The following is a 25,784-nucleotide window of genomic DNA, read 5'->3' as shown; positions in this document are numbered from 1 at the left end:
TCCGAACAAACATATAATTCTCCAATGCGAATTTCTGACACTGGGATCCTTCTGAAATCTGTACAGAGACACAAACAGCTGTTTAAACTGGACGTGTCAAAGCACACGTTCTTTCACTCTTCCATTTGTCCTGTTTTCAACAGACTTGAGTACGTGGAGTATGTCAGAAGCTTACAATGGGTTCTCTTTGCTTTTGACGTGACAGGCATATGCAAATGTATTTGCCTGTGTGATATCACAGATCCCGCACTATCAAAACAAGACATTTTTGGATCTTGATTAAATAAAGGCTTTGTTTATGATGAGGAGTACTAAGTTATGAAACTTGCAGGATGTTTTAATGGTTCAAAGACCCCTTATATCAAAAGATCAAGGCAAATTTGATTTCTCTTTAATGAATAACTAACAAATATGTCACATTTTAGAAGTAAAATGTATTGGTAAAAGACAATTCACACATTTTTTTCGCTGCTTTTTTTCCACTGTCCCCATTTGTCAGTGTACAAATGGCTTACTTGGATTCCCTGTTGGCTTACCATTTAGAAATTCACATGACATAGCACAAACAGTTACATGTGACAGGTTTGTCCAAATCCCAACCTCAAAATATGAGCAATAATGATATGTTTGCCTAAGCAATCACAACTACAAATTGGCACATAAAATAAGAATATTAGCATAAAGATTGAAACAAGAATGGATGTATTTGGAAATTCTGTCATGATGTGCACTAGAACTCTGGACCGCAAAGAATAACCATCCCATAATTTGCCAGTTATTTGACATCACCAGAAAAAGTGTATGTTCTTGAGTGAGTCAGAATATGATCTCCTGCAGTTAGTTCAGGCCTCAGGGCATGAGCAAAAAAAAAAAAAAAAAAAAAACGCTTCATGGATGGTTAAGTTCAGGAAAGTTTATTACCATGCAAAAGTGTCCTGACTTGACATTGAAGACACCGAGGACCAAACTGCAGTCAAATGGCGTCTAATGGAGTGGTGTGATGCAAAGAGGCAGCTATAACAGCACATCCCTTTCCCAACACACTTCACAGTCGGTTTCTATTACAGCCAAAGCCAGTCTGATCACATCTGTTGTTAATCTGTGAGATCAGATCTGGCTTTGATGACACAGCTCTGTCTGAGAGGAAATTAAAACTCACGGCACACATATATGAAAAGTTGCGTTCTTCGGTCAGATATTTGCAGGTGTATTGCAAGGGCAGAGGATGGACGTGTTACCTGGTGAGCGTCTTCCCACTTCTCAAGGTTTTCAATGTCCAACATTAAGCTGACAATCTGGAAGAATTTCTAAAAGAGAAGAAACAATGAAGATGAAAATTGTGTGATGAAAATGAAGAAATGCGCTTTGATGTTTCTGTGTTGCAAAAAAACATTTTTTTTTCCCACTAAAAAAATAAATAAATATAAAAAGCATAACAAATATATATATATATATCTTAAAAAACATGTGAAACAAGATACCTTTAATGATCATGTGTAGGATGCTTTCAGAGAAACTTAAATGTTTCATTTAAATCTCTAATTTATTGCTAAATTATTTTTAATAGATATTTTTAATTCATACTCCATTTTGCTATTTTTTTATTCTTGTTTTATGGAAAAATAGGTTAGATTTATGCTTAAAATTAGAATAAACCAAGTCAATGGGGTAAAAATAAACAATTCAAGATATATTCTTTGAAAACAAATATTAATATATTTTTACTTTATCTATCTACAGTTTATCTATATTTATAACTATATAACTATAGTCAATCAATGAATAGTTCAGCCATGAAAGTCTATTCACCTTCTGGGCTTTGATTCCCAAAAGCATCGTAAGCCTAAGTAGATCGTAGAACAATTGCCAGCAATGGTCTCTACAATGAACTTAGGCTTACGATGCTTTTGGGAAATGCAGCCCTGATTGGTGGTTTCAATGTAACTTCAACAGCCAATCGATTGTACGTATCCATCACTACTTCCCTTTATAACCACAATGCATCCAAACAAATACATTGGGCCCTATAATACACCTGGCGCAATGCGACGCAAGGCGCAGCGCATGTGTGTTTGCTAGTTTGCGTCCGGTGCCATTCACGTTTTCCCGTTCAGCGCCACGTTCTTAAATTAGTAAATGCATTTGCGCCAGTTAGTGCACCCATGCACGTTGGTCTAAAAAAGAGGTGTGTTCAGGGCATTGCTGGCGCATTGCTATTTTAAGGAGCTGAAAATAGACTGCGCCATAGACCAACTCAAACCTGGTCTAAAGTCTAAAATCAATGGTGCAATATTTTTTGTTAGAGCGCGTTGGTAGAAACTGCGCCTCTGGCGCGTCCACAGTGCGTGTTGACTTTGCTTATTACACACAGGGATGCGTATCACACAAACATGCCAAATATTAAAAACAAAAGGATTACAGTATAAAAGAATATTATTGTGTAGGCTACATAAATATAAAAATGTAATGATGAATAGTCATTGTGTGTATTAGAATTAGGCTACCTATTTTCAATTCAGCCTATTACTACTTATAATGATGAACGAAACTGGCTAATTAATTGAACAATCGTGCCAATACACACACATATATATTATTAACTGACTCGTCGCGCGGAGTTATTTGAAAGCCTGCATTTGCAAGCCCGCTTTAACTTCGCACATGAGCAGATCGATTTCTTCGCTTGAAAAAAGTTCAGCTTTTCCGCCAACAAATTCCGCCATGTATATAGCAATCCGCCATGGCACGAGCGCATCTCGCTCTTAAAGGGAATGGGAGATGACACTCTGATTGGTTTATTGAACGTTACGCCCATTACTCATTAAGAGAATAGGGACAACCCATTTCAAAAATGCGCCCCGGCGCACGGACCGTTTTTCCGTCATTAAAATAGCAAAAGTGGATTTGGACACGCCCTGAGTGCACCTGCGCCGTGCGCTTTACACTTTGCGTTAAATCGTTAAAATAGGGCCCATTAATTGCGGTATGCAAATTCTTATTTGACCCCTCCACCTCCCCAGCACCACCTAGCTAGATCTGGTATGGGAGGTCTTCCTCTCGCTAACAGCAGCAGCACATTTCCCTTAATTTTATGTTCTGAGCATTTAGCAGAAGCAATTTGTAATTCTCTGCAGCATCAACAGCAACCATAGCCCCGGCAGCAGCGTAGAAGATCTAGTCTAGTGGTCGGCAATAGGCCAAAACTGGCCCGCCAGCAATAATATCTGTCCCGAGTCTGCAGCCAGATTATTTTTATAGTGGCTGGTTCTGAAATAAATCTTCTTGTGGTGCCGTCTAACATTATCACAGAGTCTACACCAGACGCAACTTTTTCCATGCCGACCCCTAATCTAGTCCGTCAAGACCAAACCTTCCATTTACATGAATATAACATTTCATAAACTATCCTGAGAGTTGTCATGGTCGAAATGTAATTATACAGTTGACATGACAAGAATTGATCTACATTTTTATAGTATACATGTCATTATATAGCCTTGTATTAAGCCTGCATGGAGTATATGTACTTTTCCTATTTAAGCCAACTACAAAAGTATAAGTATATAAAGTATATAAATCTGTAAAACTTCACAAGAAATATTGCCTAGTCACAGTTTTTGTCATCTTCCCATTTATAACTTTGCACACAACAACAAGCAAATACACACCTGCACGTCGTCAGGAGCTGGGATGTAGGTTGCTCGCTTGAAGGTGTCCGTCACATTTCGGAGAATCTCCACGGAGAATAAGAGGTCGCCGCTATAATAATTCTTACGGGACATTAACTCCAGGAGACTCCTCACGATCTGAGACATGCCCTCCCCTGCCAGGGTCCTCTGACCCTTCGCAAGATGTTCTCGCAACTATAGGGGAAGAAAAAAGATGGTTTTATGCACAGATACTGATTAATAAACCTCCATAATAACCACATGAGCATGAAGTTACACCCTGGTTTTATAAATAAACTGTGAGAGATAAACTTGAGTTGAGATATCAAGCTAAACCAACAGACCAAGCTGAACATTTTTATGCCTTTTCTCCATTGATTTTATGGGAAATTCAGAGGAATTACTGTTAGCTGAAAGAATAATTAATATTCTAAAATATATAAAAAAATGGACAAGCAAATAAAAAAAAATATATAACTGAACAAAATTAACATAAATGAATAAATAAATAAATAAAATGTCAAAAGCACATAAAATTACTAAAAATTCAAACTACACTTAAAACAAACTTATTAAATAAACTAACTTAAAAAGAAAATAAATAAACACACTGATTCAAAGGTAAGCCTGGAAAGGAAGTGTAGAAGTACATGCTGGCTTTGAAGCTGAAGCAACATTGATCCAGGTCTGGAGCAAAGTGAAAGCAGTTTGAAGGTATTGACATCCACCTTAATCTACTTCCCATCTACAGTCAACCAAGCTGTGAGCATAACAAAGTGAAACAACTTCTCCCTCAGTGAATTAACCAGCAGAGTTCTTGTTTGTGGTTGAACGTCAGCGGACGAACTGTTGACTCTCTAATGACAGTACTGTGAGTGCAGGACGTGGCAGACAATGGCAATCAAAGCTAATTAAGCACTGTCTGATTATAATGAGGGGTTAGTGGACAGGTTAACAGCGCAATCAACCCCGTCGCATCATGTCTTGGTCGAGATGTAGAATTAAAACCAACTCGGCATTATGAACTCAAAGTCATAGGTCGTGGCTGAGGAATTAGAAAGAGTGAATCAAGGCAGACTGTTGAACCTGTTAGAAAGTAATCAATCATTATCAAAACCCAGAGGTCTGAAACCAGGTGAGAGAAACTACATAATCAATATGAAATCTGTGAGACTAGTGCTGTTTGTTTTTAAGCTTTTAAGCAATTACGGTAGGGACAAGTTCAAAGGAAGCATCTCCAAGTAGTGGTTTTCATTTTCTTGGTGTGTGTTAAAATGAGTGTCAATCCAGCACTGGAACTGACTCTTTTTAATGCTTTGCTGGGTGCTCGTTGCAGGCATTATCATTTCCAACACACGTTACCCTTTAAGTACATTCAAATCTATAGTTTTTCTGTGGCTTGTTATCCGCACTAGTGAAACCATTAAAGAAAAAACAAACAAATGTGTCTTCGCATCTGATATGCATCCAGTGATGTGCAGCTACAATTCTGGTATATTAAAATTTGAATATTCAGCTGCTCATGTATGCAATCTACTGAGCTACAAAATTCAGGGATTGACAGTAGCAGATGGAAGTTATTAAATAAAACTGAGACACTGAATTAGTCATCATGTATGATTACTTCCACTATGTAAACTGCATTTACCAGTATTTTTTGTCTTGTTTTCCAGTAAAAATATCTATATACATCCTTAAAAGGAGAAAGTGTAGTAAATGTACTTAAGAAGCAAAATTGCATTAGATATACCAGTAAGATATTTTTTGAATTTTTTCACCATATTGGAAAACAGTTGTTATTAATATTATTATATTACTGAAATTATTAAACAAATAATACATATTAGTTAGGAATAATAATAATAATAATAATAATACATAACTGTCATTCTAATTATTATTATTATTACTACTACTACTACTACTACTACTACTACAAATATTTTAAAAAAACATAATTATTTTATAAAATATTAATAAACAAACATTACATAATGTATTTATATAACAATATTTATATTACATAACAATGACACTAATACTAACAACAACAACAATAATAATAATAACAATAACAACAATAATGTATGTAAATATGTAACAATTATTTTTTTATATTTAAATATTATTATTATTATTATTACTACTACAAACATTGATAAACAAATAATTAATTATTAATCTAGGAATAATAATAATAATAATAATAATAATACTTTTATTGTTAATTATTATAGTTATTATTATTATTATTATTATTAATCCTGTTTAAAAATTAAAAAAAGAGAGATTTTAATGCTTGAAACAAGAATTTACCATTTGGATAACACAAATACAATTTAAAATATATTCCCTGATATTAGTCTTACTTTCTTGCGCAAATTTGCTTCTCAATAAATTTATGAGAAGATGGTGATATTCTACCACAAAATATTGTGTTAAATAATGTGCATAAACAAATTAATATTTATGATCTAATCCTTCCCCAATTTGTGACGTCAGCACATCATCCACATCCATGTACTCACAGATAAATGTAAATATCTATATTCGAGTGAGACACATCGGGCGAAGCTCGGAGGACCCCAGTAAGCAACTCCATTAGCGTCCAGCAAACAACGACGACTAGCAGATCCTACAGGGAGAAGGAAAAAAAAAAAGAAGATCATTATCACTGTTGGGCCCAAGCAATAACAACATGTCAAGGTTTGACAGACACGTACTCTGTAATGTTCACACACTTCATATAAAAGGCTTTACTGTGATGCGGCGTACGATAATGTCTGGAATAATGTCTGTTTTGAGTATGTCATTTTGCAATGCTGTTAACTCAGTTTTGCTTAAAGTTTCTGCCCCTTGCATCATTCAGATAACGGCCAGTAAGGCCTCAACCCCGGTACCCTTGCTGGGTTAAAAATGGGCCTGAAATTCACAAGGGGAACGCAGGCAGACGTGGAAATGTAGCCCGGAAAAGTCAAGCGAATCGTTCTCTGCAGGAATTGGTTTTTCTTTTGGGGGTTAGCGTGCATGACAGTCCGTGCTGGCCGGGATGTGGAGTTGATATAGATTACAGCTCACCATTGACCTCATTCAACACTCTGCTCTGCGCTCCCACTTCAAAGACATCATTTATTAGGTCTTTCTGTTTTTATTAGGTAAAAATCACTGAGCGCCTTGGGTGTCTTTCTCCACTAGTATCTGAGAATTATTGCACACTGCACTCAGAGGGCATAAATAACCCCGAAAAACTCTCCTACTGCGCTTGGAAGGTTTAGAAACACTTGAACCGATATGAGATGTGAAGGATAATGAATATCATCGCTGTATTTTTTAAAAATATTAAACACTGTAATGTCAACGTTGATTTTGTGGCTTTATACTCATTCAGACACTTGCATGTGTCATTACATTATTAACATTTTACCAAAACCAAGCACAAATGGAGTTATGAGGGTTTTGACCAGCGAATTTGGGACACTATGTGATTTGTCCGTCATCAGAATGGCCGCATCTGAGGCATTAAGTGTACTGCATTACATTTTCATCAACTTACAAGAAAGTTTTTTGGTTTTTTTGGAGCTATGTGGGCTCTCAGTTTTTTTGTCATTCGGCCAAAATCTCATTTTATAAAAGATGAAGTGCTACGCAAGAGCTTGACTCAACGACAAAAGCTAGACTAAAACACTCTTCTCCAATCCTGAAATACATAAAACATTAGCCTTTATTGATATATAGTCAATAAAGAAAATGCTGTACTTATTCAAACAACCAGTTCTTTATTTACCATAGCATTGCAAACAAACAGAGACACATTAAAATGTGTGCGGCACTTCATACGCGATAGAGGCGGGGTTATGAGGTTTGACTGACAATTTGAGGATCCAATGGAGTTATGAGTTTTAGTCACAATCTCTTTTTAATACTTTCCATTGGTTAAATAATTGCAAAACTCACAGAAAGACATAAAGGGTGACCAATAGTAATAATTAATAAAAAAAACAAAAAAAAAAAAAAAACAACACGAAATATAGAGATACAAGGTTTCTGCCTAAAGCCCAAAGTATACTTAACTTTTTACGCATAAGCGAGGGTCAGCGCATAGTGTGCGTGACGCAAATTTCGTCATCAGAAGAGTATGATGTACGGTACGCGCACTGCCGGACGTGTAGGTCGCACGTGCATTTATTTTTTTTGCAATAATTAATTTATCCACAAGGTGGCAACCATGCCCTGGGGGTGTTGATTCATAAGGTAGTCAAAGAAAAAAAACGCATAAACAGAACAGGCTGGAACACATGCAAGCTACAGCAACAACTGAGGCCTACACAGACGAGAGATTGTGCGAAGAAGTGAGAAAGTACCCTCATTTGTACAACTCTAGCATGAAAGAATACAAAGATGTTTACATGGGTTGTAACTCGTGGCGAGAGATTGCACAAAACCGTGCATGCGTCGAACGCCTGTGTATGCGTACGGATCAAAGTATAAAGGCTGTATGTTTGACTGTGCGTGGACATGACTTGACAGTTACGTTATATAACATTTACGAAACACAACAGAATGTCATCAAGTACAAAACAACAGCATGTCAGTGTCTGACATTAAATCTAAAGCCTCACAAAAAAGGTAATGTGGTTTTGTTGGGTCCAATGTAAGCTCTGCGGCAACGTCTGACATTTCAATCAACCAAAAGCAGTGTCTTGATATCATTGTTATATTAACTTTCCGTGGCGGCACATATTGGGCTGTAAACATCCTCATTAAGTTCCCTCTCATACACCACTAATTCATCTCAATGGGCTTAAAAACTGAATGCTGATTAACTGTGTGGAAACCAACTTATTTTGAGCCTGTTGTGCGATGTTAGTTTTGGAAGCTGAGTGATTGCATCGCTGATGGAGTTTTATAATGTGGTTTAACTGATCATAAAATCTTTTAATAAAGCTGTATGTCATGGTAAGAGAAGAAACAAATGTATCAGAGATTGCATTAGATATGGAGTCTTTGGCTGTGGCCAAAACAACATTAGATTTTACTTTCAGAGTTTTATGTGATGTAGGCGGTTGCGGCGTATACCCTAAAGCTAATCAAGCTCGGATCATTAACTTTTCTTGAGCGGTTTTAATTTACTACTAATTTGTCACTTAGCTGACATTTTTAATCCAAAGAAACGTACAATAAACTTTTTTGAGGAACGGCCGTCCTTGAGCAAGCTGGGGTTAGATGACCTGCTAAAGGGCAGAATGCTCATTGATGGCTTCTTACACAGTTTGAACCTGAAAACTTTTGGCCAATATAGACCTAATCCACTAATTACTAGATCAATTATGAGTGAATAATGCCTTAAATTAATAAAATAAATTGGCATTATTAGTGAATGATGACTATTAGTGAATTTCAGAACACATAGTATACACAATATAGAGTAGAGGTCAAAGAGGTCAAACTGACTACTTTTGCAATGCCTTTTTTTGGTTTTATTTGGTTATTTTTGGACCATAACAGCAATAGGAACTATGAACTCTCATTTAGATCTGAGTAGCAGTTCCTTAAATTATTAAACATTTTGTTCCACTGAAGAAAAAGTCATACAGTTTTGAAACAGCATGATGATGACCGAGACGACTTCTTTTGGTAATCTTTTTCAATATGTATTATTGGAGAAAATTATGTGAATGGAGAGAATGTTTGCAGTAACGTACCAGTGGCATTTGATGGACACTTGTTGTATACGGTCTCTCCAGCTGAGGCTCTCTTCCACGTCATGGCTACTTGGTACTCATCTTTACATATTTCATGAGGTGCTGCACACAGTATATACCAAAAGTAAGAGGTTAACCAGAAGAAAAAAAAAAAAAAAGGAAAAAAAATTGAATGGATACTATAGGATACATGTACGAATTGGCATTAAATATAAAGTCAATTGTTGATAGATAGCTAGATAGATAGCTAGATAGATAGATAGATAGATAGATAGATAGATAGATAGATAGATAGATAGATAGATAGATAGATAGATAGATAGATAGATAGATAGATAGATAGATAGATAGATAGATAGATAGATAGATAGATAGATAGATAGATAGATAGATAGATAGATAGAAAATTCAATCAATCAATCAACCAACCAACCAACCAACCAACCAACCAACCAACCAACCAACCAACCATCCATCCATCCATATAAATACATGCATACACAAAAATACTGATTAAGAAAATTCGTTTTTGCAGTGCACAAGAGAAGAACCCTACTTGTTTTCATCTAAACGTAATATACCCCGACGAAGCTATCGGACAGATTTTTGTCTTCAAAGCCCAGTGCCCAATATAAGCTCTGCGGCAATGTCTGACATTTATTTAATCTATAGCCTCCCAAAGCTGCAGTCAACGGCGTGCTTATTAAAATCTGCTGTTTGCTGTGCTGCTTGACATGCTGACAAATCACACATAGCAGCATTTGAACAATTCCCTTCTGTCAAGAATGACCCGTCTCAATTGAAAGAGAGGAGAAATGGAAACAAAGGAGTAGAGACAATGTTAAATATGGAAGAAGAGAGAGGCAAAGAGTGAGAGAGGGAGGGAGAGAAAAGCATAGGACACTTTTTAAAAATAGGGTACAATATAGGGTTTGAAATTTTTCAGCATTCAGCATCCAGTAAAAGCTTTAGAGTATGTTGATTATTAACATTAGAAGATCATACGTGAAGCTGCAGTCCGCCATTTTCCCTTTTTGTCGCCATCTCCGTTTGAAACATGCGATTGCAGTCATATGCGGAATAGTTATCGTTACGTGGGTTGTGCCTCGGCACAGCTCAGTGCGGATTAGGGATGCTCACATTGACGTTTAACCGTTAACCGAAAGTAAGAACTTTAACCGATTAATACTATCAGTTAAACGTTTTTTTTTTTTTTTAATTTATTTATTTATTAATTTTTTGCTGCATGGTTAAAGAAAAATATGCTATATATACATATATGCTTATTTGTTAACTCGTGGGGCGTTTCACACGTACCAGACATATTTCGCTAAGCAACAAGCAAAATGAAGCGAGCGAAAAGAAGTACTGTCCATTTCAATAGAAATGGTTAGGCGCACCGTTGGCACGGGGGACAGGGGGGTCAGGAGGACCTCCGCACTTTTGATAAGGGCTGCTTCAATCAGTCACAATATATCATCTTTTAGCTTAGGATATTTTCTTTCAAATCTGTTGTTTATCTGTTCTGCTGCTGCTGTTCTACGCTGCTGTTTGCATGTTAAAATAAACCCGTGGAAGACACACACACTCGTCAATTGTATTTTTTATTTAATGTCATAGCTTATATATGTCATATTATCATCATATAGGCTATACAATATTAAAATCTTATCAGTTAACGGTTAATAACCGGATAACGAGCGTCGGTTGTCGGTCGAGAAATTTAACCGAAATGAGCATCATACATCGTACATACAAGATCACAACAGGTCTGTCTGTCACTGAAAAAAAAAATGTTAAAATTAACATGAACTCAGAATTAAGAATCCTAAGGGGCCGCTCACATATCGCATCTAAAAAAAAAACGTGTGGAAGGCGCGGCCGCACCGCTTCTCCTTCTTTCCAAAGCGTTTGCGCTCCCGTGGCATCGGTCGTTGCTATGCAACCATGAACCGTGCTCGCCAAGAGGATCAGGAAGTTTCAGCAAAGGATAAAATGATTTCTAGCCCTTGCATTAGCTTTACTACTAGATATAAAAACACCTTGTACAGCTATGATCAGCTGTTTGACTGAAATTTCAAAGTTTTGTAACGGAAAGGCCATAGCTGATCGGTTGGTTCTTGTCACATGGCCTGCGGTCTGCTTGCGGCATTCTGAAAAGTTGAGAATTTTTCATCTCGATGCGCCTGGAAAACGCACCGCATGCGCGTCACGACTGCGTTGCTTCCATTGTGAGCGCGCCTGCCGCATGGCTACATTTGAAATAACTGAATTGCACGCGGAAAAGACGCAATAGGTGAACGGCCCCACAGAACTTCTTAAAGCAAAGCATCGCAAGCATCTTTTGCTTTTCTGTGAGCACAGCTGTTGCTGTGGCACTGCGGTGAAAGAAAGCCACGACTTTTCTCATGCGACCAAGCAAGAGACTGCGGTGACAACCCGGCTTCTCTCACTGCTACTTCCATGTTGCAGAGTAGGTCACGTCGGCAGCTCAACCAATAAGATTAGACTGCCGTCATATCGTAAAAGTATCGCCATCACTCTACGATGCATATCGTAACATTTTTGCATCGCGAAATATCATACTGTGATATATCCCCTAATCAGAGACCATCACAAATGGCTTTGTGAGTCAGTTGCTCTGTACAGGAAATCAAAGAAAAAGAGAAGGAGCCAAGAGGAAATAAAAAGACATGCTTTAAGCATGGACATGCACCTGGGCACTTCTTGTCATTACAGGAGCGGACTTCCTCTCCAGAGCCATCGCAAGGGTAACCCTGGATTCCTGTGCCTTCGCACATACGGAACCGCCGCTGCCAACCGGAGTCACAAGTCTTGGAGCACAAGCTCCAGTGATTCCAAGCACCCCAGTTCCCTCCACCTGCACAGGAGGAAGAAAACAAGGAACAATGAATAATTACAAGGAAGAAATATGAAACTCCAAAATATGAGAGAAGACGAGTCATTGGCCATCTACACACTGATATACTAGACTGGAACACAGTGAACACAGACAAGCAGAGTGAAACAGGAAAAAGGAAAAAGAAAAAAAAAAAAGTGAAGTGACAACCATAAATAGCTGCAGTGTGAACATAGTCATAAAGCACCTGCATGAAGCTAATTTACGTGAATTAATTATTATCAGGGGTGCTAACTGGCATATGCTGACACAGCAGTGTATCTGTGGAACAAGATGAGCAGCGGAAACAGGTAAGTCTCTGTGGTTTGCTACCACAGACAATTCAGAGCATTCACTGCAATTAATTAGACCATGACAACAAACAAATTGCAGCTGTGCACATAAACTACCTGTCAATTTATGCCCAACAGTGAGAAACTTACCCCCACAAGACGGGTTGGTGCACTCACGAGTTTCCGCATGCGGCCCCTTACACTCCGCCCAGCCATGAACCGACACGCTGCAACGCCGCTGCCTCTGCTGAGTGCCGGAGCCACAGGAAACAGAGCACTGAGACCAGGCAGCCCAGTCCAACCACTGCCCCTCCACTGCAAACACAACCACAGGGAGATGCAGAGAGAGAGAGAGAGAGAGAGAGAGAGATGGTGAGAACAGAGCAAAACATAAGTGGAGGAAGGACAGGAAAGAGAAGGACATAGAAGTGAGGGACAGAAACAAATAGGAAACGGGCAGTCGGACAGAGAGAGACGGGGTACAGCAGGGGTCTGTGTTTGTCTGTAGCATGTGACACTGTAACTTGGTTAAAATGATCCTCACTTACCATCACTTACCAATGATACCATCAGCATCAGCAAGAAAACTTTCAAAACAGTTGAACTTCAGAATTTTGTAGCATTCAAGCTGCATGAAATGTACAAGTTTGCAAAACAATTTGATGATCCATGTAATTCAAAATTATTTGAAAATGCTAAAACTTTGACTAATAATAGAACATGATGATATTATAAATTTATAGTCATCTGCATTCCACAGGAATAACAGAACAATAGAACGATAGAACGATAGATAGAACGATAGATAGACAGACAGACAGACAGACAGACGGTCCATCTGTCCGTCCATCTGTCATTCTGTGATAGATAGATAGATAGATAGATAGATAGATAGATAGATAGATAGATAGATAGATAGATAGATAGATAGATAGATAGATAGATAGATAGATAGATAGATAGATAGATAGATAGATAGATAGATAGATAGATAGATGATCAGCTCTCATCTAGAAGTTGAACGAATAAAATGTTTGAATTAGGGAAAAAAGTCCTGATATAATCTGCTATATTCTCTAAAAACCATTCATCACAATCTGAGAAGGAAAAAAAAAGCATTTAAATGGGCTAATAGTGACTACTACACATGTATCACATAAATTAAATCATGAATTTCATTCACTAATTTATTTTTCAATCTTTAATTCTACATTGAAAAATGCTTTTGTAAGATCACCTCTTCATCACCGAACATTAAATTACAATGTATGCTATTAGAATAAACCTTGACCTGCACATTAAATGTGCTCCATGTAACACATGCTTTTTCTTCAAAATTGTAGTCTAATGTGTTTCTGAGAAGACCAGTGCAAGGAAAAGTCTAATTTTGTTTAATTAATTAAAGAGAGATGGAATACTGAGACAAATTCAAAAGCACAGGAAGTTAAATACAGGGTTTGATAACATTAGCGCTGAAATTTATGAGAAAGCACACTCTGATGATAACATTTTTAGTTTGACTGATGCATACTGCAAATGTTCCAGTCTTTAATTTCTCACAGGAAAAAAAGTTAAGTAAAAATGTATTAATCTACTGATAACTATTAATTGTTTTTCTGCGCATAAAAGAGCAGCAAGCACATCATGTATTTTACATTAATTCGACATAGTAGATTAACTGTGGATATCAATAGAGTTCATACATCACAGGCTCTGGCCAGGGTAATATCGGTCTTCTTTCTGACCCACAACTACAACAAAATGAATACGAGATCTTTTGCATAATGGATGAAACAAGGGATTCATGTGCATGTCGCTTGAAGCCTTTCATAAGCCCATGTCACTATTCCGAGCCCCATCTCTTATGAATCACTTTGCTGAAGCAAAGCCTTTATGAATTTTGAAGTGTTTGCGGGGTGAAAAATAAATAAATAAATAAATAAATAAATAAATAAACAATGTGGCTTTTAAATGTGTTAATTCTCATATCCCAAGATGCTTTGCAAAACATTAGAAGGCCTACATGCTTCGATGGACACATATTCATTATGTTCGAAAGTAAGAATTATGCTTAAACATCATCCATCAAATGATGGCATTAATCTTATGGTTTTATGTTTATATAATGAATGCTTTCTAGTATGCACTATCTATTTCACAGTAGGGGAGATGTTACGTCTTTTGACTTTCTGCAGCAATTTCAGGATCTGTGCATATTAACCTCTAATAATACTTCTATCTTATTTAAATGGGGGGGGTGCATATTTTATCCATGCGTATCTCGGTATGATTGATGGTATGAACTGAAATCAAATTATCTCTCAATCTAATGGATTCCAAGGAAGACAGAGCACATGATGAACGAAAATGCCCATGTCACCTTTGCTCTGTCAAAGCAGATGCTCATCAAACTTAGAAAAATGTAGCTTATAACATTACTTCAAGGTAGCCCAAGACCGTGACCAAAAAGTAACACCAAAAGGATTGGTTTTGTACAAATAGACAGACAAGTAGTATATATACACATATACTACAGGAGACACATAAATACACCCCCACATAAATGCATATTATTATAAAGTATGAAAAAATAAACTATACAATATTAAAAACTAAACAAACAAACTACCTCTTTAAAGGGGACCTGTTATGCCTTTTTTCAAAGTCTTGATTTTGTTTTTGGAATCTACTAAAGGTTTTTAAATGCCCATATTACAAGATGTAATACAAGTCTCTGGTGTCTCCAGAATGTGTCTGTGAAGTTTCAGCTCAAAATACCCCACAGATCATTTATTATAGCTTGACAAATTTGCCCATATTTGGGCATGAGCAAAAAACATGCCATTTTTGTGTGTCCCTTTAAATGCAAATGAGCTGCTTCTCCTGGCCACCTTTCCAAAAGAGGGCGAGGCTTTAACAGCTCTCAAATAAAGCTGGGGAATCTCACGCTGTGGAGTTGATTCAACTCATTGACCCTCGTTGAGGGTTGAATTGACCCTCGTTTGTGAAGCAGTCCGGTGTAAAATAACGGCATGGCAACAACACTCTACTAAAACAACTGTTCGTTCCTTGAAGAAAACTCAAGACTACAATGGAGTTCAGAAACTGATATAGAGAATAACTCCCTTTGGGAGTGATGTTGTGCTTTGTAACTTTGCAGACCCTTTTATGCTCAAACATCCACATTACACACTAAAGAATGCAGAGAAATTTAAAAAGCATAATAGGACCCCTTTAAATGTTGGTATGACATATCAAAGCAAAATCAGATGCAGCTGCTTTCTCTGTCTGAGATCATAGAGGATCTGTGTCTCAAAGCAAGAGCATGATAAATAATAATCATATTCTAAAGCCTCACAAACCCAATAAACATGGATAAATGTGGCCTGTCTGTCTGAGCCTCCATGAGAGTATTGGACTCATCATCGCTCATAAAATGAGCAGCCAATGAGGAGAGAGATCCTGCATATTGTGGTTGCCAGGAGAGACAGCAGCTGAAACCCAACAAACACAGCTGAGCATTTATGGCATCTCACTTTTACTTCACAAGAACATAAAGGGAAAGGGAGAGAGAAATCAACTGTATAATTAAGGTAATAACACTGACTTCAGCACATCAAATGGATACTTTGAGTATCCCTTGCTTGCAAGACATAAACACGCACAAACAAACGTGCATGTCCATGGAATTCTGGGCTGTGTTGCTTCACTTTGATGTCTTGTTATTTCTGTTCTATATTTGATTTTATTTCTTAAGGCTCATAATCTTTCTTAAATTTATTTTAGCTGAATATCATAAACTGATGAGCTCATTGGTAAATCAAATGGAAGGTTCAGCAATGTTTTATAAGCTAATTTTTACATTCAGCATGCTGCATTTTAATCTGAGTCCGACAAATTTGTAGACAAGCTGCTGAGGCAGTGTATTAGAATAAACTGCTGGTGTATTTGTCCATTAAAGCAAAAAAAAAAAAAAAAAAAAAAAAAGTAGGAACGGCAATCATTTTAATAATTAATAACATTTTTTTGGCAATGGCAACATGAAAAACAAATTGGATGAATGGTAAACTCACAGGCATCTCTTATTCCCTTTTTTGGTAAGTTGAGAACATGAGTAAGTTTACTTAATGTGTTATTTTTAATTTAATTTCATATCTATGGAATATTTATTTACACTACCATTCAAAAGTTTAGATCAGTTATATTTTTAAATGTTTTTAAAAGAAGTTTCTTCTGCTCACCAAGACTGCATTTATTTTATTCCAAAATACAGCAAAAAATATTAATATTGTGAAATATTTTTGCAATTTAAAATCACTGTTTTCTACTTGAATATATATTTAAAATGCAATTTTTTAATTCGAGGATGACAAAGCTGAATTGTAAGCATCATTACTCCAGTCTTCAGTGTCACATGATCCTTCAGAAACCATTCTTAAGGCATTTGCACACTGAGTCCGAAATTTTCACATGTGTTTTTTCGTATTCGCAATCCCAAAAATTTGTCACGCACAGAGACCTTGCACACTGAGTCCGATGCGTATTAATGAATGCGTTGTGAAAAATTCGCAAAACAAATCGCAAAACAATACAAAATGAAGTCTTCAAGCAGCAGTGAGCACGATTAGTTGTCTCCTCTCTTCTTAAAAAGAGAAAAAGAAAGAGGAAATATTGGGTCCATTCAATCCCAAGATTGCATAGAGAGAAAGCAGAATTCACCTCATTAAGAAGGAGCTGTGGGATTATCTGAGCGTTTCAAAGATAACTTCAGGATGTCAGTGGCTCTGTTTGATGCTTTACTACTGGCACAATATGTCTTTATATTCAGTCTCTTTGTATTCCTCGCGTTATTTGTCATTCAGTGCTGCTGTTTTGTGCTGTAGACGACGTGGATCAACTTGTCAGATGGCATTCTGGATTTTTGCGTTCGCATACGGTGGCTCTAAATTGTCAAAACGTCTCTCAAAATGCGTACCACGGATGCGAAAAACGCAGAAAATCGAACCTGATCCGAATATTTTTTTGACGGACGAAAGTTTCGGAGGCAGTGTGCAAACGCGATTGACATAACGTGAGGTCGAATTTATTTTTTAACGTGCGAAAGTTTCGCATGCGAATTTCGGACTCAGTGTGCAATGACCTTTATACTGTATGCTGATTTGCTGCTCAAGAAACATTTATTATATTATCAATGTTGAAAACAGTTTATTTGATGAATAAATAATAATAATAATAATAATTTTTAAAAAAAAGTTCAAAAGAACAGCATTTATAGAAATAGTAAGACTTTGTAATTATACATTACTATTCAAAAGTTTGGTGTCAGTAAGAATTTATTGTATTTTTTATTTTATTTAAGTACTATTCTTAATAAAAAATGAGTACTCTATAGATTATTTTAGAAAAGAGTGAATACTAAATAATACTTTCAGATTAAAAAAAAATAATAATAATAATAATTATAAAATAAAATAAAAAAAGCAAATACAATAAATACATTTGCTCTCTATTGAGATCGGTCTACCTTATTTATTTATTTTTAGGACAAACTTTCATAAAAAATAAGTCCTGAAACAAATTCCTCTAACAAGCCAATTCAGTGCACTCTGAATATCATCTGAGAAAACAACTTCCTATAAGCAAAACATTAAAAAAAACACTTTAATTAAACAAAATTTTAATGAGGACAATAAGCATATGCTACTTCAAAATAAAGTTATCCCCTTACAAGACTACTCTATCATATCTTACCACCCAATCAAACATTAATTAAGAGGAGTAAGTTACAAAAACGGTCCGATGACTATGCTGGAATTAAAATCGCTCACACTTTGATTATGGAGATGCAAACCATCACTGTAATCATATTCTCAAATAGAGCTGAAGTAATGCAGGGGAAAACACACCAATGTTTACAAGACATCCATTTAGATTCACAACAGCCAACCATCCTTTACCGTGAACCAGGAGAAGGTATATTACATTGACTTATCCTACATTGACTTAAATTATATCAGCGGATTACACGTCAGTAGACACCCATAACCTCAATTGAATATTAAGAGGGTGAGATGTATTTACACATGGGTGCCTCTTGGTAGGTGAGGACAGGTGGAAGATCTGCTCTCTGACAGGATGTAATCACTGTCAGTCAAAAGCTGCTCGACCAGACTGGCCCAGCTGTTCATTTGTGCCTCCTCGAATAAAAGACAATCACAGTGATTGGCTGTCACCCTTAACTCTTCAACTGTCAGACTAATGGAGGTCTTCAACTCCAGGTAGGAACAACTGTTCAAACTGAAAATGAATTGAAATGTAACAGACAAATGATTTATTGCTCATCTCAGTAGGGTAATAACTAATTTTGGAGACGGATCCTGTTCGCCGAGATCGCAGAGTTGCTGTAGAAGAATCAACAAACACCAGCAGGTGCGGACACGTGTGATTGGTTCATCTGGGATTCCCATTAGCTTGAGCCGAGCCCCAATTTGAGTAGCACTTCAGCGAGAGAGCAAAAACGAAGGGGAAAAAAAAATCTGGAGACTGGCATAATGAATGAATGAAATCCAGAGGAAACTATGAGGCATGGCTGCAGAAAGAGAACTCAGACAACACAGGGCTCCAGCGGCCTTCAGACTGAGGTGGAACAGGAGGGGTGAGAGAGACTGACGTGAAACAAGCAGACTGGGGTGAAGCTCGAGGCAGAGAGGATGGCACACAGGAGGGAAAGGGAAAGGTCAGACAGAAGAAGACATGTGAACAGAGAGACAAGAGAGACGCAATATAGAAAAAGGGTAAAGAATATGGAAGTCAGAGGAGTCCAGAAGATAGAACACACTGGGTCTCATTCTCTAACTGTGTAAATGCACAAAGATGTGCATAAAACCTGTCATGATTCACAAAAAAATTAATAAAAACAAAACAAAAAACAATCTCCACAGTCTCCATAATAATAATAATAATTGTTATTATTCCTATAAAATAAGCAAAATTATTGATACAAAATCACAATATTAGCCTACATTATATTGCATTAAATTCTATTATATTATATTACAATTATACTATTATAGATAAAATAAGTAAATTACCCTATAAATCATAAAGTTCACATTTCCATTTTTCATTAAATTTAGGACAAAAATTTACTCAAAGCACATATGCACAACCACTAATAATAATAATAACAACAACATTTATGAAATGAAATGTATATTTTTTATATATATATATATATATATATATATATATATGATTTTTATATATTATATTATATTATTTCTTGTGCATTCAAGTTCAATTAAATTAAATACTTCTACTTTAAATTATACTTAATTTATTATTATTATCATCATTAAGTAATAAAAAAACAACACATTATTGTTCACTCTACTGCATGCAAACCTTTTCTCCACACATACAATAAGAAAGAACACCTACGCAATTATTGGTAAATGAGACCCACTGTGATAATAGTGTGAAGGCAGAATATACTTTAGATTTGAAGTAGAGAAAAGAGAGAGAATATTGGCAGATGAGGAAATGGAGATTAGTACTAACCGGGGCACACAGCTATATTGCAGAGTTTGGTTTGCACCTCGGGCCCTCCACAGCCCTTGCTTCCATGCTGGGGGAGCACACAGATCCTACTCCGGGTCCGAGAGCCACGGCCACACGTGACTGAGCACAAGCTCCAGGACGACCACTCCTCCCACAGCCCATGTACTGCAAACACCAACAAAACCACCAATGGGGATGATGGAAGATGAAGGGAGGTGGGCCGAAGGGGCCTTCAGTGGCCAGAAACAGGAGCACACAGAGGCGAAACCCCGCCCACCTGAAGGATAAAACCCAGGAATACCACAAACATGGGCCTCAACCATCAGAAAGGGAGCTTTCAGATCAAGGGTTAAGGGCAGAGAAGGAAATGAAAATGAAACTGCATGTATAACGTGAATGAGACATCACATATCCTGTAAAAAGGAGCACGAAAGTGCAAAAGATCAAGGCATGGGTAGAGCAAAAATAGATGAAATGCACCGTTTGATCATGAAACGTGTCCAATTGATTGTGTTCCTGCTGAGAGGATTTCAATGAAGTTGTGTCCTTCAAGGATTCTTTGACTATCAATAAAAGTGATATGCATTTCATTTTATGTTGAGAGACTTTGAATATAAGTATTCCCTAAACGTATTCTTAAATTCTTTTTAATAGATGTCATATGGAGATGTCAAACTTTCAGGCATGACTTTAGAGTACATTCAGATTAAGGCTCTGTTCCAAAACCAAGTGAGCTGCTTACACAGGCAGCACCTTCCAAGACAACTGTTCTAACTGAAACTGAACCTCATAAGAGAGTGTTTTGAAACACTCTACATAGGCATGTGTGTCTAAAAAAAAATACGAAATTGGTACACAATTGTTTTCAACTTGTTAATGATAAACATTTTTAATGATACATTTCCATATTTATAGGTAGACAATGTACATTTAATGACCCGGGGCAGTCGTGGCCTAATGATTAAGGGTTTGAGTCTCAATACAGGCAGGAAATGACTGAGGTGCCCTTGAACAAGGCACCTAACCCCCAATTGCTCCCTGGGTGCCGCAGCAAAAATGGCTGCCCACTGTTCTGGGTGTGTGTGTCCACGGTTTGCAGTGTGTGTATGTTCTCTACTCCTAATGATTGTGTGCACTAACTTGAATGGATTAAATGCAGAAGACAAATTATGGTAGAATTATGTACTGTATGAAACAGTCTTTGCATTGGGGATAGGCCTCCATGATGCAAACGAAGGCAGCTTACTAGGTTACTAGCTAGTCACTAGGTTTTGGAACAGAACGTATGACTATGGGCTTGATGAGATGTTATGGGTGAGGGAGTGAATAACCGTTGACAAACCACTGCAGTGTGACAATAGTTGAACCAACCACAAAACAGCCAAGACGAGTCCAACGGACTTCTTTCTGATTATGATTCACCTAGACTGACCTACTGATCTTTGAAAGTGGAAGAGCGGACATCTTTACTGAACCAACAAGGCAGTCAACATTAGATTCTCTGTGTTGCCAAAGAAAGAGGAAGGAAATGCCTCTTGAGGTGTGGAGTGACAGTGAAATCAGAAGATATGACATTAATATAAAGACAATATTTATATGCAAAACTGAAAAGGTGGAGGATGGAAGAGTGGGAGAGGTTGAAAAGAGTGATTCAGGAGAGGACAGAAAGAAAAACGAATCCTGACAGGGGATGGAAGGAAAGAGAATTGGTCAGGATTTGGAGAAAGGGGGAAAAGAAAGAGTAAGTAAAAGAGACAGAGAAGGAGGTTTTGGAGAGGGCTTTTGGAAAGAGCGAGGGAGAGATTGTAAGGCCTCCTCAGTGTAGAGCAGGGATGTACTGTGAATTATGCATGCTGATAAATAATTGATAGCGCTCTGTAGTGCAAAGCTCAAAGGAGCCATGGCTCAGCTGCACATACAGCATGAAGAATAAAAAAAAAAAACTTGTATGAAGTGAATGTGTGTGTGTGTGTGTGTGTAGAGTCACTTTCTGCCCTCTTCAGCAGATCAAATTAGACAACTGGTAACAAAAAGCCTCTAATTACCTTTTGCCATTTATAAAAAAATCACTTTCTACACTGAAGAAAAAGAGAAAAAAAAAAAAAAAAGCCAAGGAAATGGCAGGTAACATTACATTAAACATGAATTTTTGAAGTAGAAAGATTGAAATTGTATTTTCTTGTAAAACCTACTCCAACAATATTTTTAGAAATAATTTAACAGAGTACTGTTAGAGGACTGGTTTCTGAAAAAAAAAAAAAAAAAAAGATGTAAAAATGCAAATAACAATCATAGTAGGTAAGTAAAGGAAATAACTTTTTTCTGTGATGCGATGAGGCAGAAAATAAATTATATAGTATTCTAGTAATAGTATAGTAATAAAGGCTTTGTTGATTAGTGTTGCATTTTAAATACCTTATACTAGTGAAAACATAAGATGGCTTGAACACAGATAGACAATACATTGTCACAATCGTGTATTTATTGTCTTCTTTTTTCATCAGTCAAAATGCCTCTAACTGCATTTTATTCAGCTAGAGCTAGATATGGGATTCCCTGGAACTTTTTTGACATCCATGAGTCTAACTTCTGGACTTTCAGCGAACAGGCGCTGTCTGGCTGTTTGCCACTATATCACCCCATTTTGGGTAAAAATGGAAAAATACTGTATATATAACTGATTATCAAGACTTGGTTCTTTGTAATTATGTATAGTTTGTCAAGATTAAATGAAGACATTTTACCCTTATGCTTTAAATATAATAAAAAAAAAAATAAAAAATAAAAAAATAAAAAATAAAAAAAAAAAAATATATATATATATATATATATATATATATATATATATATATATATATATATATATATATATATATATATATATATATATATATATAAATATAAATATAAAATAAAACAAAACAATTTAATATGTTTATCTGATTTTTGGAAGCAAAACCAATTGAGAACCACTGATTTATAATAACTACAGCAGTTTCAGAGGTCTTATTTGCTAGTTTGCTTACTTGTGTCAAGTTACAATCGGTCACAAGAACTGTGTTGGATGACAGCAATAACTTTAAACATGGCACAATGGATCTTGAGGCATCATTTTTGAATGTGTGCAAAGCTCAAATGATATCAAAGCTATAGTGGAAGGCATTTTCAACAAGAAATTACATATATGAAGCCACACACTTATTTGGCTTGAGCAGACTTCAAAAAGTGCTTTTATTGAAGCTTGACAGCCTTTAGAGAGAAATTCATACAGATTTGGGTGAGTAAATAATGCCCATTTGAGTAAACGTTAAATTAGCTTTGAACTCTCCCCTTGCTAGCAAATCAAAGGCTGTCTATTCTTGCCTGGACTTCCAAACATTCTGCCGCTCATAGTTTTGGCCTGATGACACTGTTGATTGCGAGATATAAAGGGTGAAACGCAAGGGTAGGATCGTGTGGCATGGGGAGAGGCTGAATACTGGGCTGATGTGCCCGCAGTGCTCATTGCCTCTCTATAGACCACATTATGTACTGCAGTATCCATCAAATCACTGTCTGTGCAGCCTCATGCAGAGACCCAGAGCCCGTCTATCCGCTCCCCTCAGGGGATGCCAATTCCCTCTACTACGGAGGAAGAGAGAGAGAAATGTAAAAACAGGTACATACTGACCACCAGACCACATAGTCAGAAAAAAAGCAACAAAAAAGCAGTACGGTTTGAGGTTGAATGGTAGAGAAGGAGTCCAGACAGAGAGAAATAAATAAACAGGCAGAGAAAGAGATGTGGTTGTGATCCGGGCATGCGGGGCAGGCAGCAATCCTCAAACCAATAGATCAATGTCCCCTCTGAGCATTTAGAACACCACCAAACCCTGTTCTGTGGTTCTGCAGGCTGCAAGCATTGTTCAGTGTTGTTTACATGTCGTAAATATTATTTATATCTGTTAAGACCAGAAGCAACAGTGACCGCAGTTATAACTGATGGAGTTACCCTTTAAAATGCTGCAATGAATGAGCAATCCTTGAAGCCCTGTAGTCTGATGCATCACTAGATTTAAAGGGCAAAAACAAATGCATAGCACCACCTGTTGGTTAACAGATGCAATTGCCCCTTTTGCCCTAAGATTCATTGAATACAGTGGTTCTCACTTGATTTTTCTTCACAACACAGATTTGATATTGCACATCACAATGCAGTGAGATTAAACCAAATCAGTACACAAAAACATTTTTAAAATCTAATTAAAAAGTATTAATATTCACATTAACTGCATAGGCCCAACAATATGCACATTATTATTATTATTATTATTCTTATTAGTAGTAGTAGTAGTAGTAGTAGTAGTATCAGTAGTAGTAGTATCAGTAGTAGTAGTAGTAGTAGTATGCACTGTCCAAATATATAATATAATTTATCTTTTTTCTTTCTTTCTTGAATTTCAATGATTTCATCCTTGTGCCATCTAAACTGTCCATGTTGGCTTCTGCCTAATTTGGCTGCTTCTATTAAGTGACAGATGAATTTATGGCAAAATTCTAAAGAGAAAGAGGTTGAACTTTATTTTGATGGTCCACTTTAGACATTCTAATAACTATGAGTAACTTTGCAACTCATTAGAGAATTAGTAGACTGTAGTAGACTGATAGTAGACGAGGTTATGGTTAAGTTTCTTATAGTCAGTGGAATGTCTGTTGGGGAGTATCAAAATAAAGTGTTAGCAGATATTAAGCAGAAAGTCTACTAATACTCTAATGAAAGTTGTTTGACATTCAATTGCAAAGTTATTTATGGTTAGTACAATGTCTGAAGTGGACCATCAAAATAAAGTGTTACCGAGAAAGATGATTACTGCATAATGCACCAAAGTCGCCCCAGAATGAACAATAAGGTAATTGTTGCATTTGAATGAGAGATGTGTTCCCATATGAGAAACCGCATCATCTATAATCCTGCACAAACAGCATTAATGTGCTGCTTTATTTGAGAATTCCATTAAATTTCACAAAGGACTCACAGCTTTAAAAACGCCATGATGCTCTGAAGATGCCACAAAAGGATTGACAGCCAAAACAACAATCTAAAGCGGCAGTAAAAAACAAACAAACAGATCATCCTCTAAAAGTTTACTTAAACATGGCTCTCCCAGTTGAATCTAGGTCTCATGAGCCATTTTACCTGTCTGAGATAATTGCATCAGATTTCATTCATCAGTAGAGCCATAAGCGTTTCTTCATTAAAGTGGAGCAGATTGAGTTTGGCCTAACACTGCTCTGCTCTACTGCCCAGACACAATGACGCGCAGAACTGCTAGACATATCCTCAATAGCATTGAGAGGAATTTCTTAAGGCTATCATGAAAAGATTAATTTAGATTTTGGCTTACATTGGGACCAAGGTTTTAGCATTGCAGATAACTCGTGATCTTGCCATGGAAACCTTCAGACTGATATCTTGGCCTTTCTTTGAAAGGGAAAAATACATTATTTCATGTTCGACACAGGAGAAACCGAGGCTATAGTTATCACAAAGGCTATATCTAAGTAATTTTAGGTCAAAAGTCCAAGGTTTTCTGTAGCAATGGTTTCCTTGTATCAAACATTTCATTATTTCAGTTATTTTTTGTGAATTCAGTCATCCAAACTAAAATGTATATTATATTTA

The 25,784-nt window shown here is 36.7% G+C and overlaps 1 protein-coding gene across 1 annotated transcript in view; it reads right to left on the bottom strand.

Moving 5' to 3' along the window:
* adgrb2 (adhesion G protein-coupled receptor B2) overlaps positions 1–25,784 on the bottom strand; it is a 349,244-nt gene that overhangs the window by 126,949 nt on the left and 196,511 nt on the right. The window contains exons 5-11 of the mRNA XM_067410949.1: positions 20,123–20,287; positions 12,713–12,877; positions 12,087–12,251; positions 9,371–9,472; positions 6,197–6,303; positions 3,669–3,863; positions 1,239–1,307 (exon numbers count right to left, since the gene is read on the bottom strand). Coding sequence (XP_067267050.1) covers positions 1,239–1,307; positions 3,669–3,863; positions 6,197–6,303; positions 9,371–9,472; positions 12,087–12,251; positions 12,713–12,877; positions 20,123–20,287 — 968 coding nt within the window. The remainder of the gene's footprint in view (positions 1–1,238; positions 1,308–3,668; positions 3,864–6,196; positions 6,304–9,370; positions 9,473–12,086; positions 12,252–12,712; positions 12,878–20,122; positions 20,288–25,784) is intronic.

This window comes from Chanodichthys erythropterus, chromosome 15 (assembly GCF_024489055.1).
Source record: "Chanodichthys erythropterus isolate Z2021 chromosome 15, ASM2448905v1, whole genome shotgun sequence".
Taxonomy (NCBI): Eukaryota; Metazoa; Chordata; class Actinopteri; order Cypriniformes; family Xenocyprididae; genus Chanodichthys; species Chanodichthys erythropterus.
This window is presented reverse-complemented; position numbering and strand designations above follow the sequence as displayed.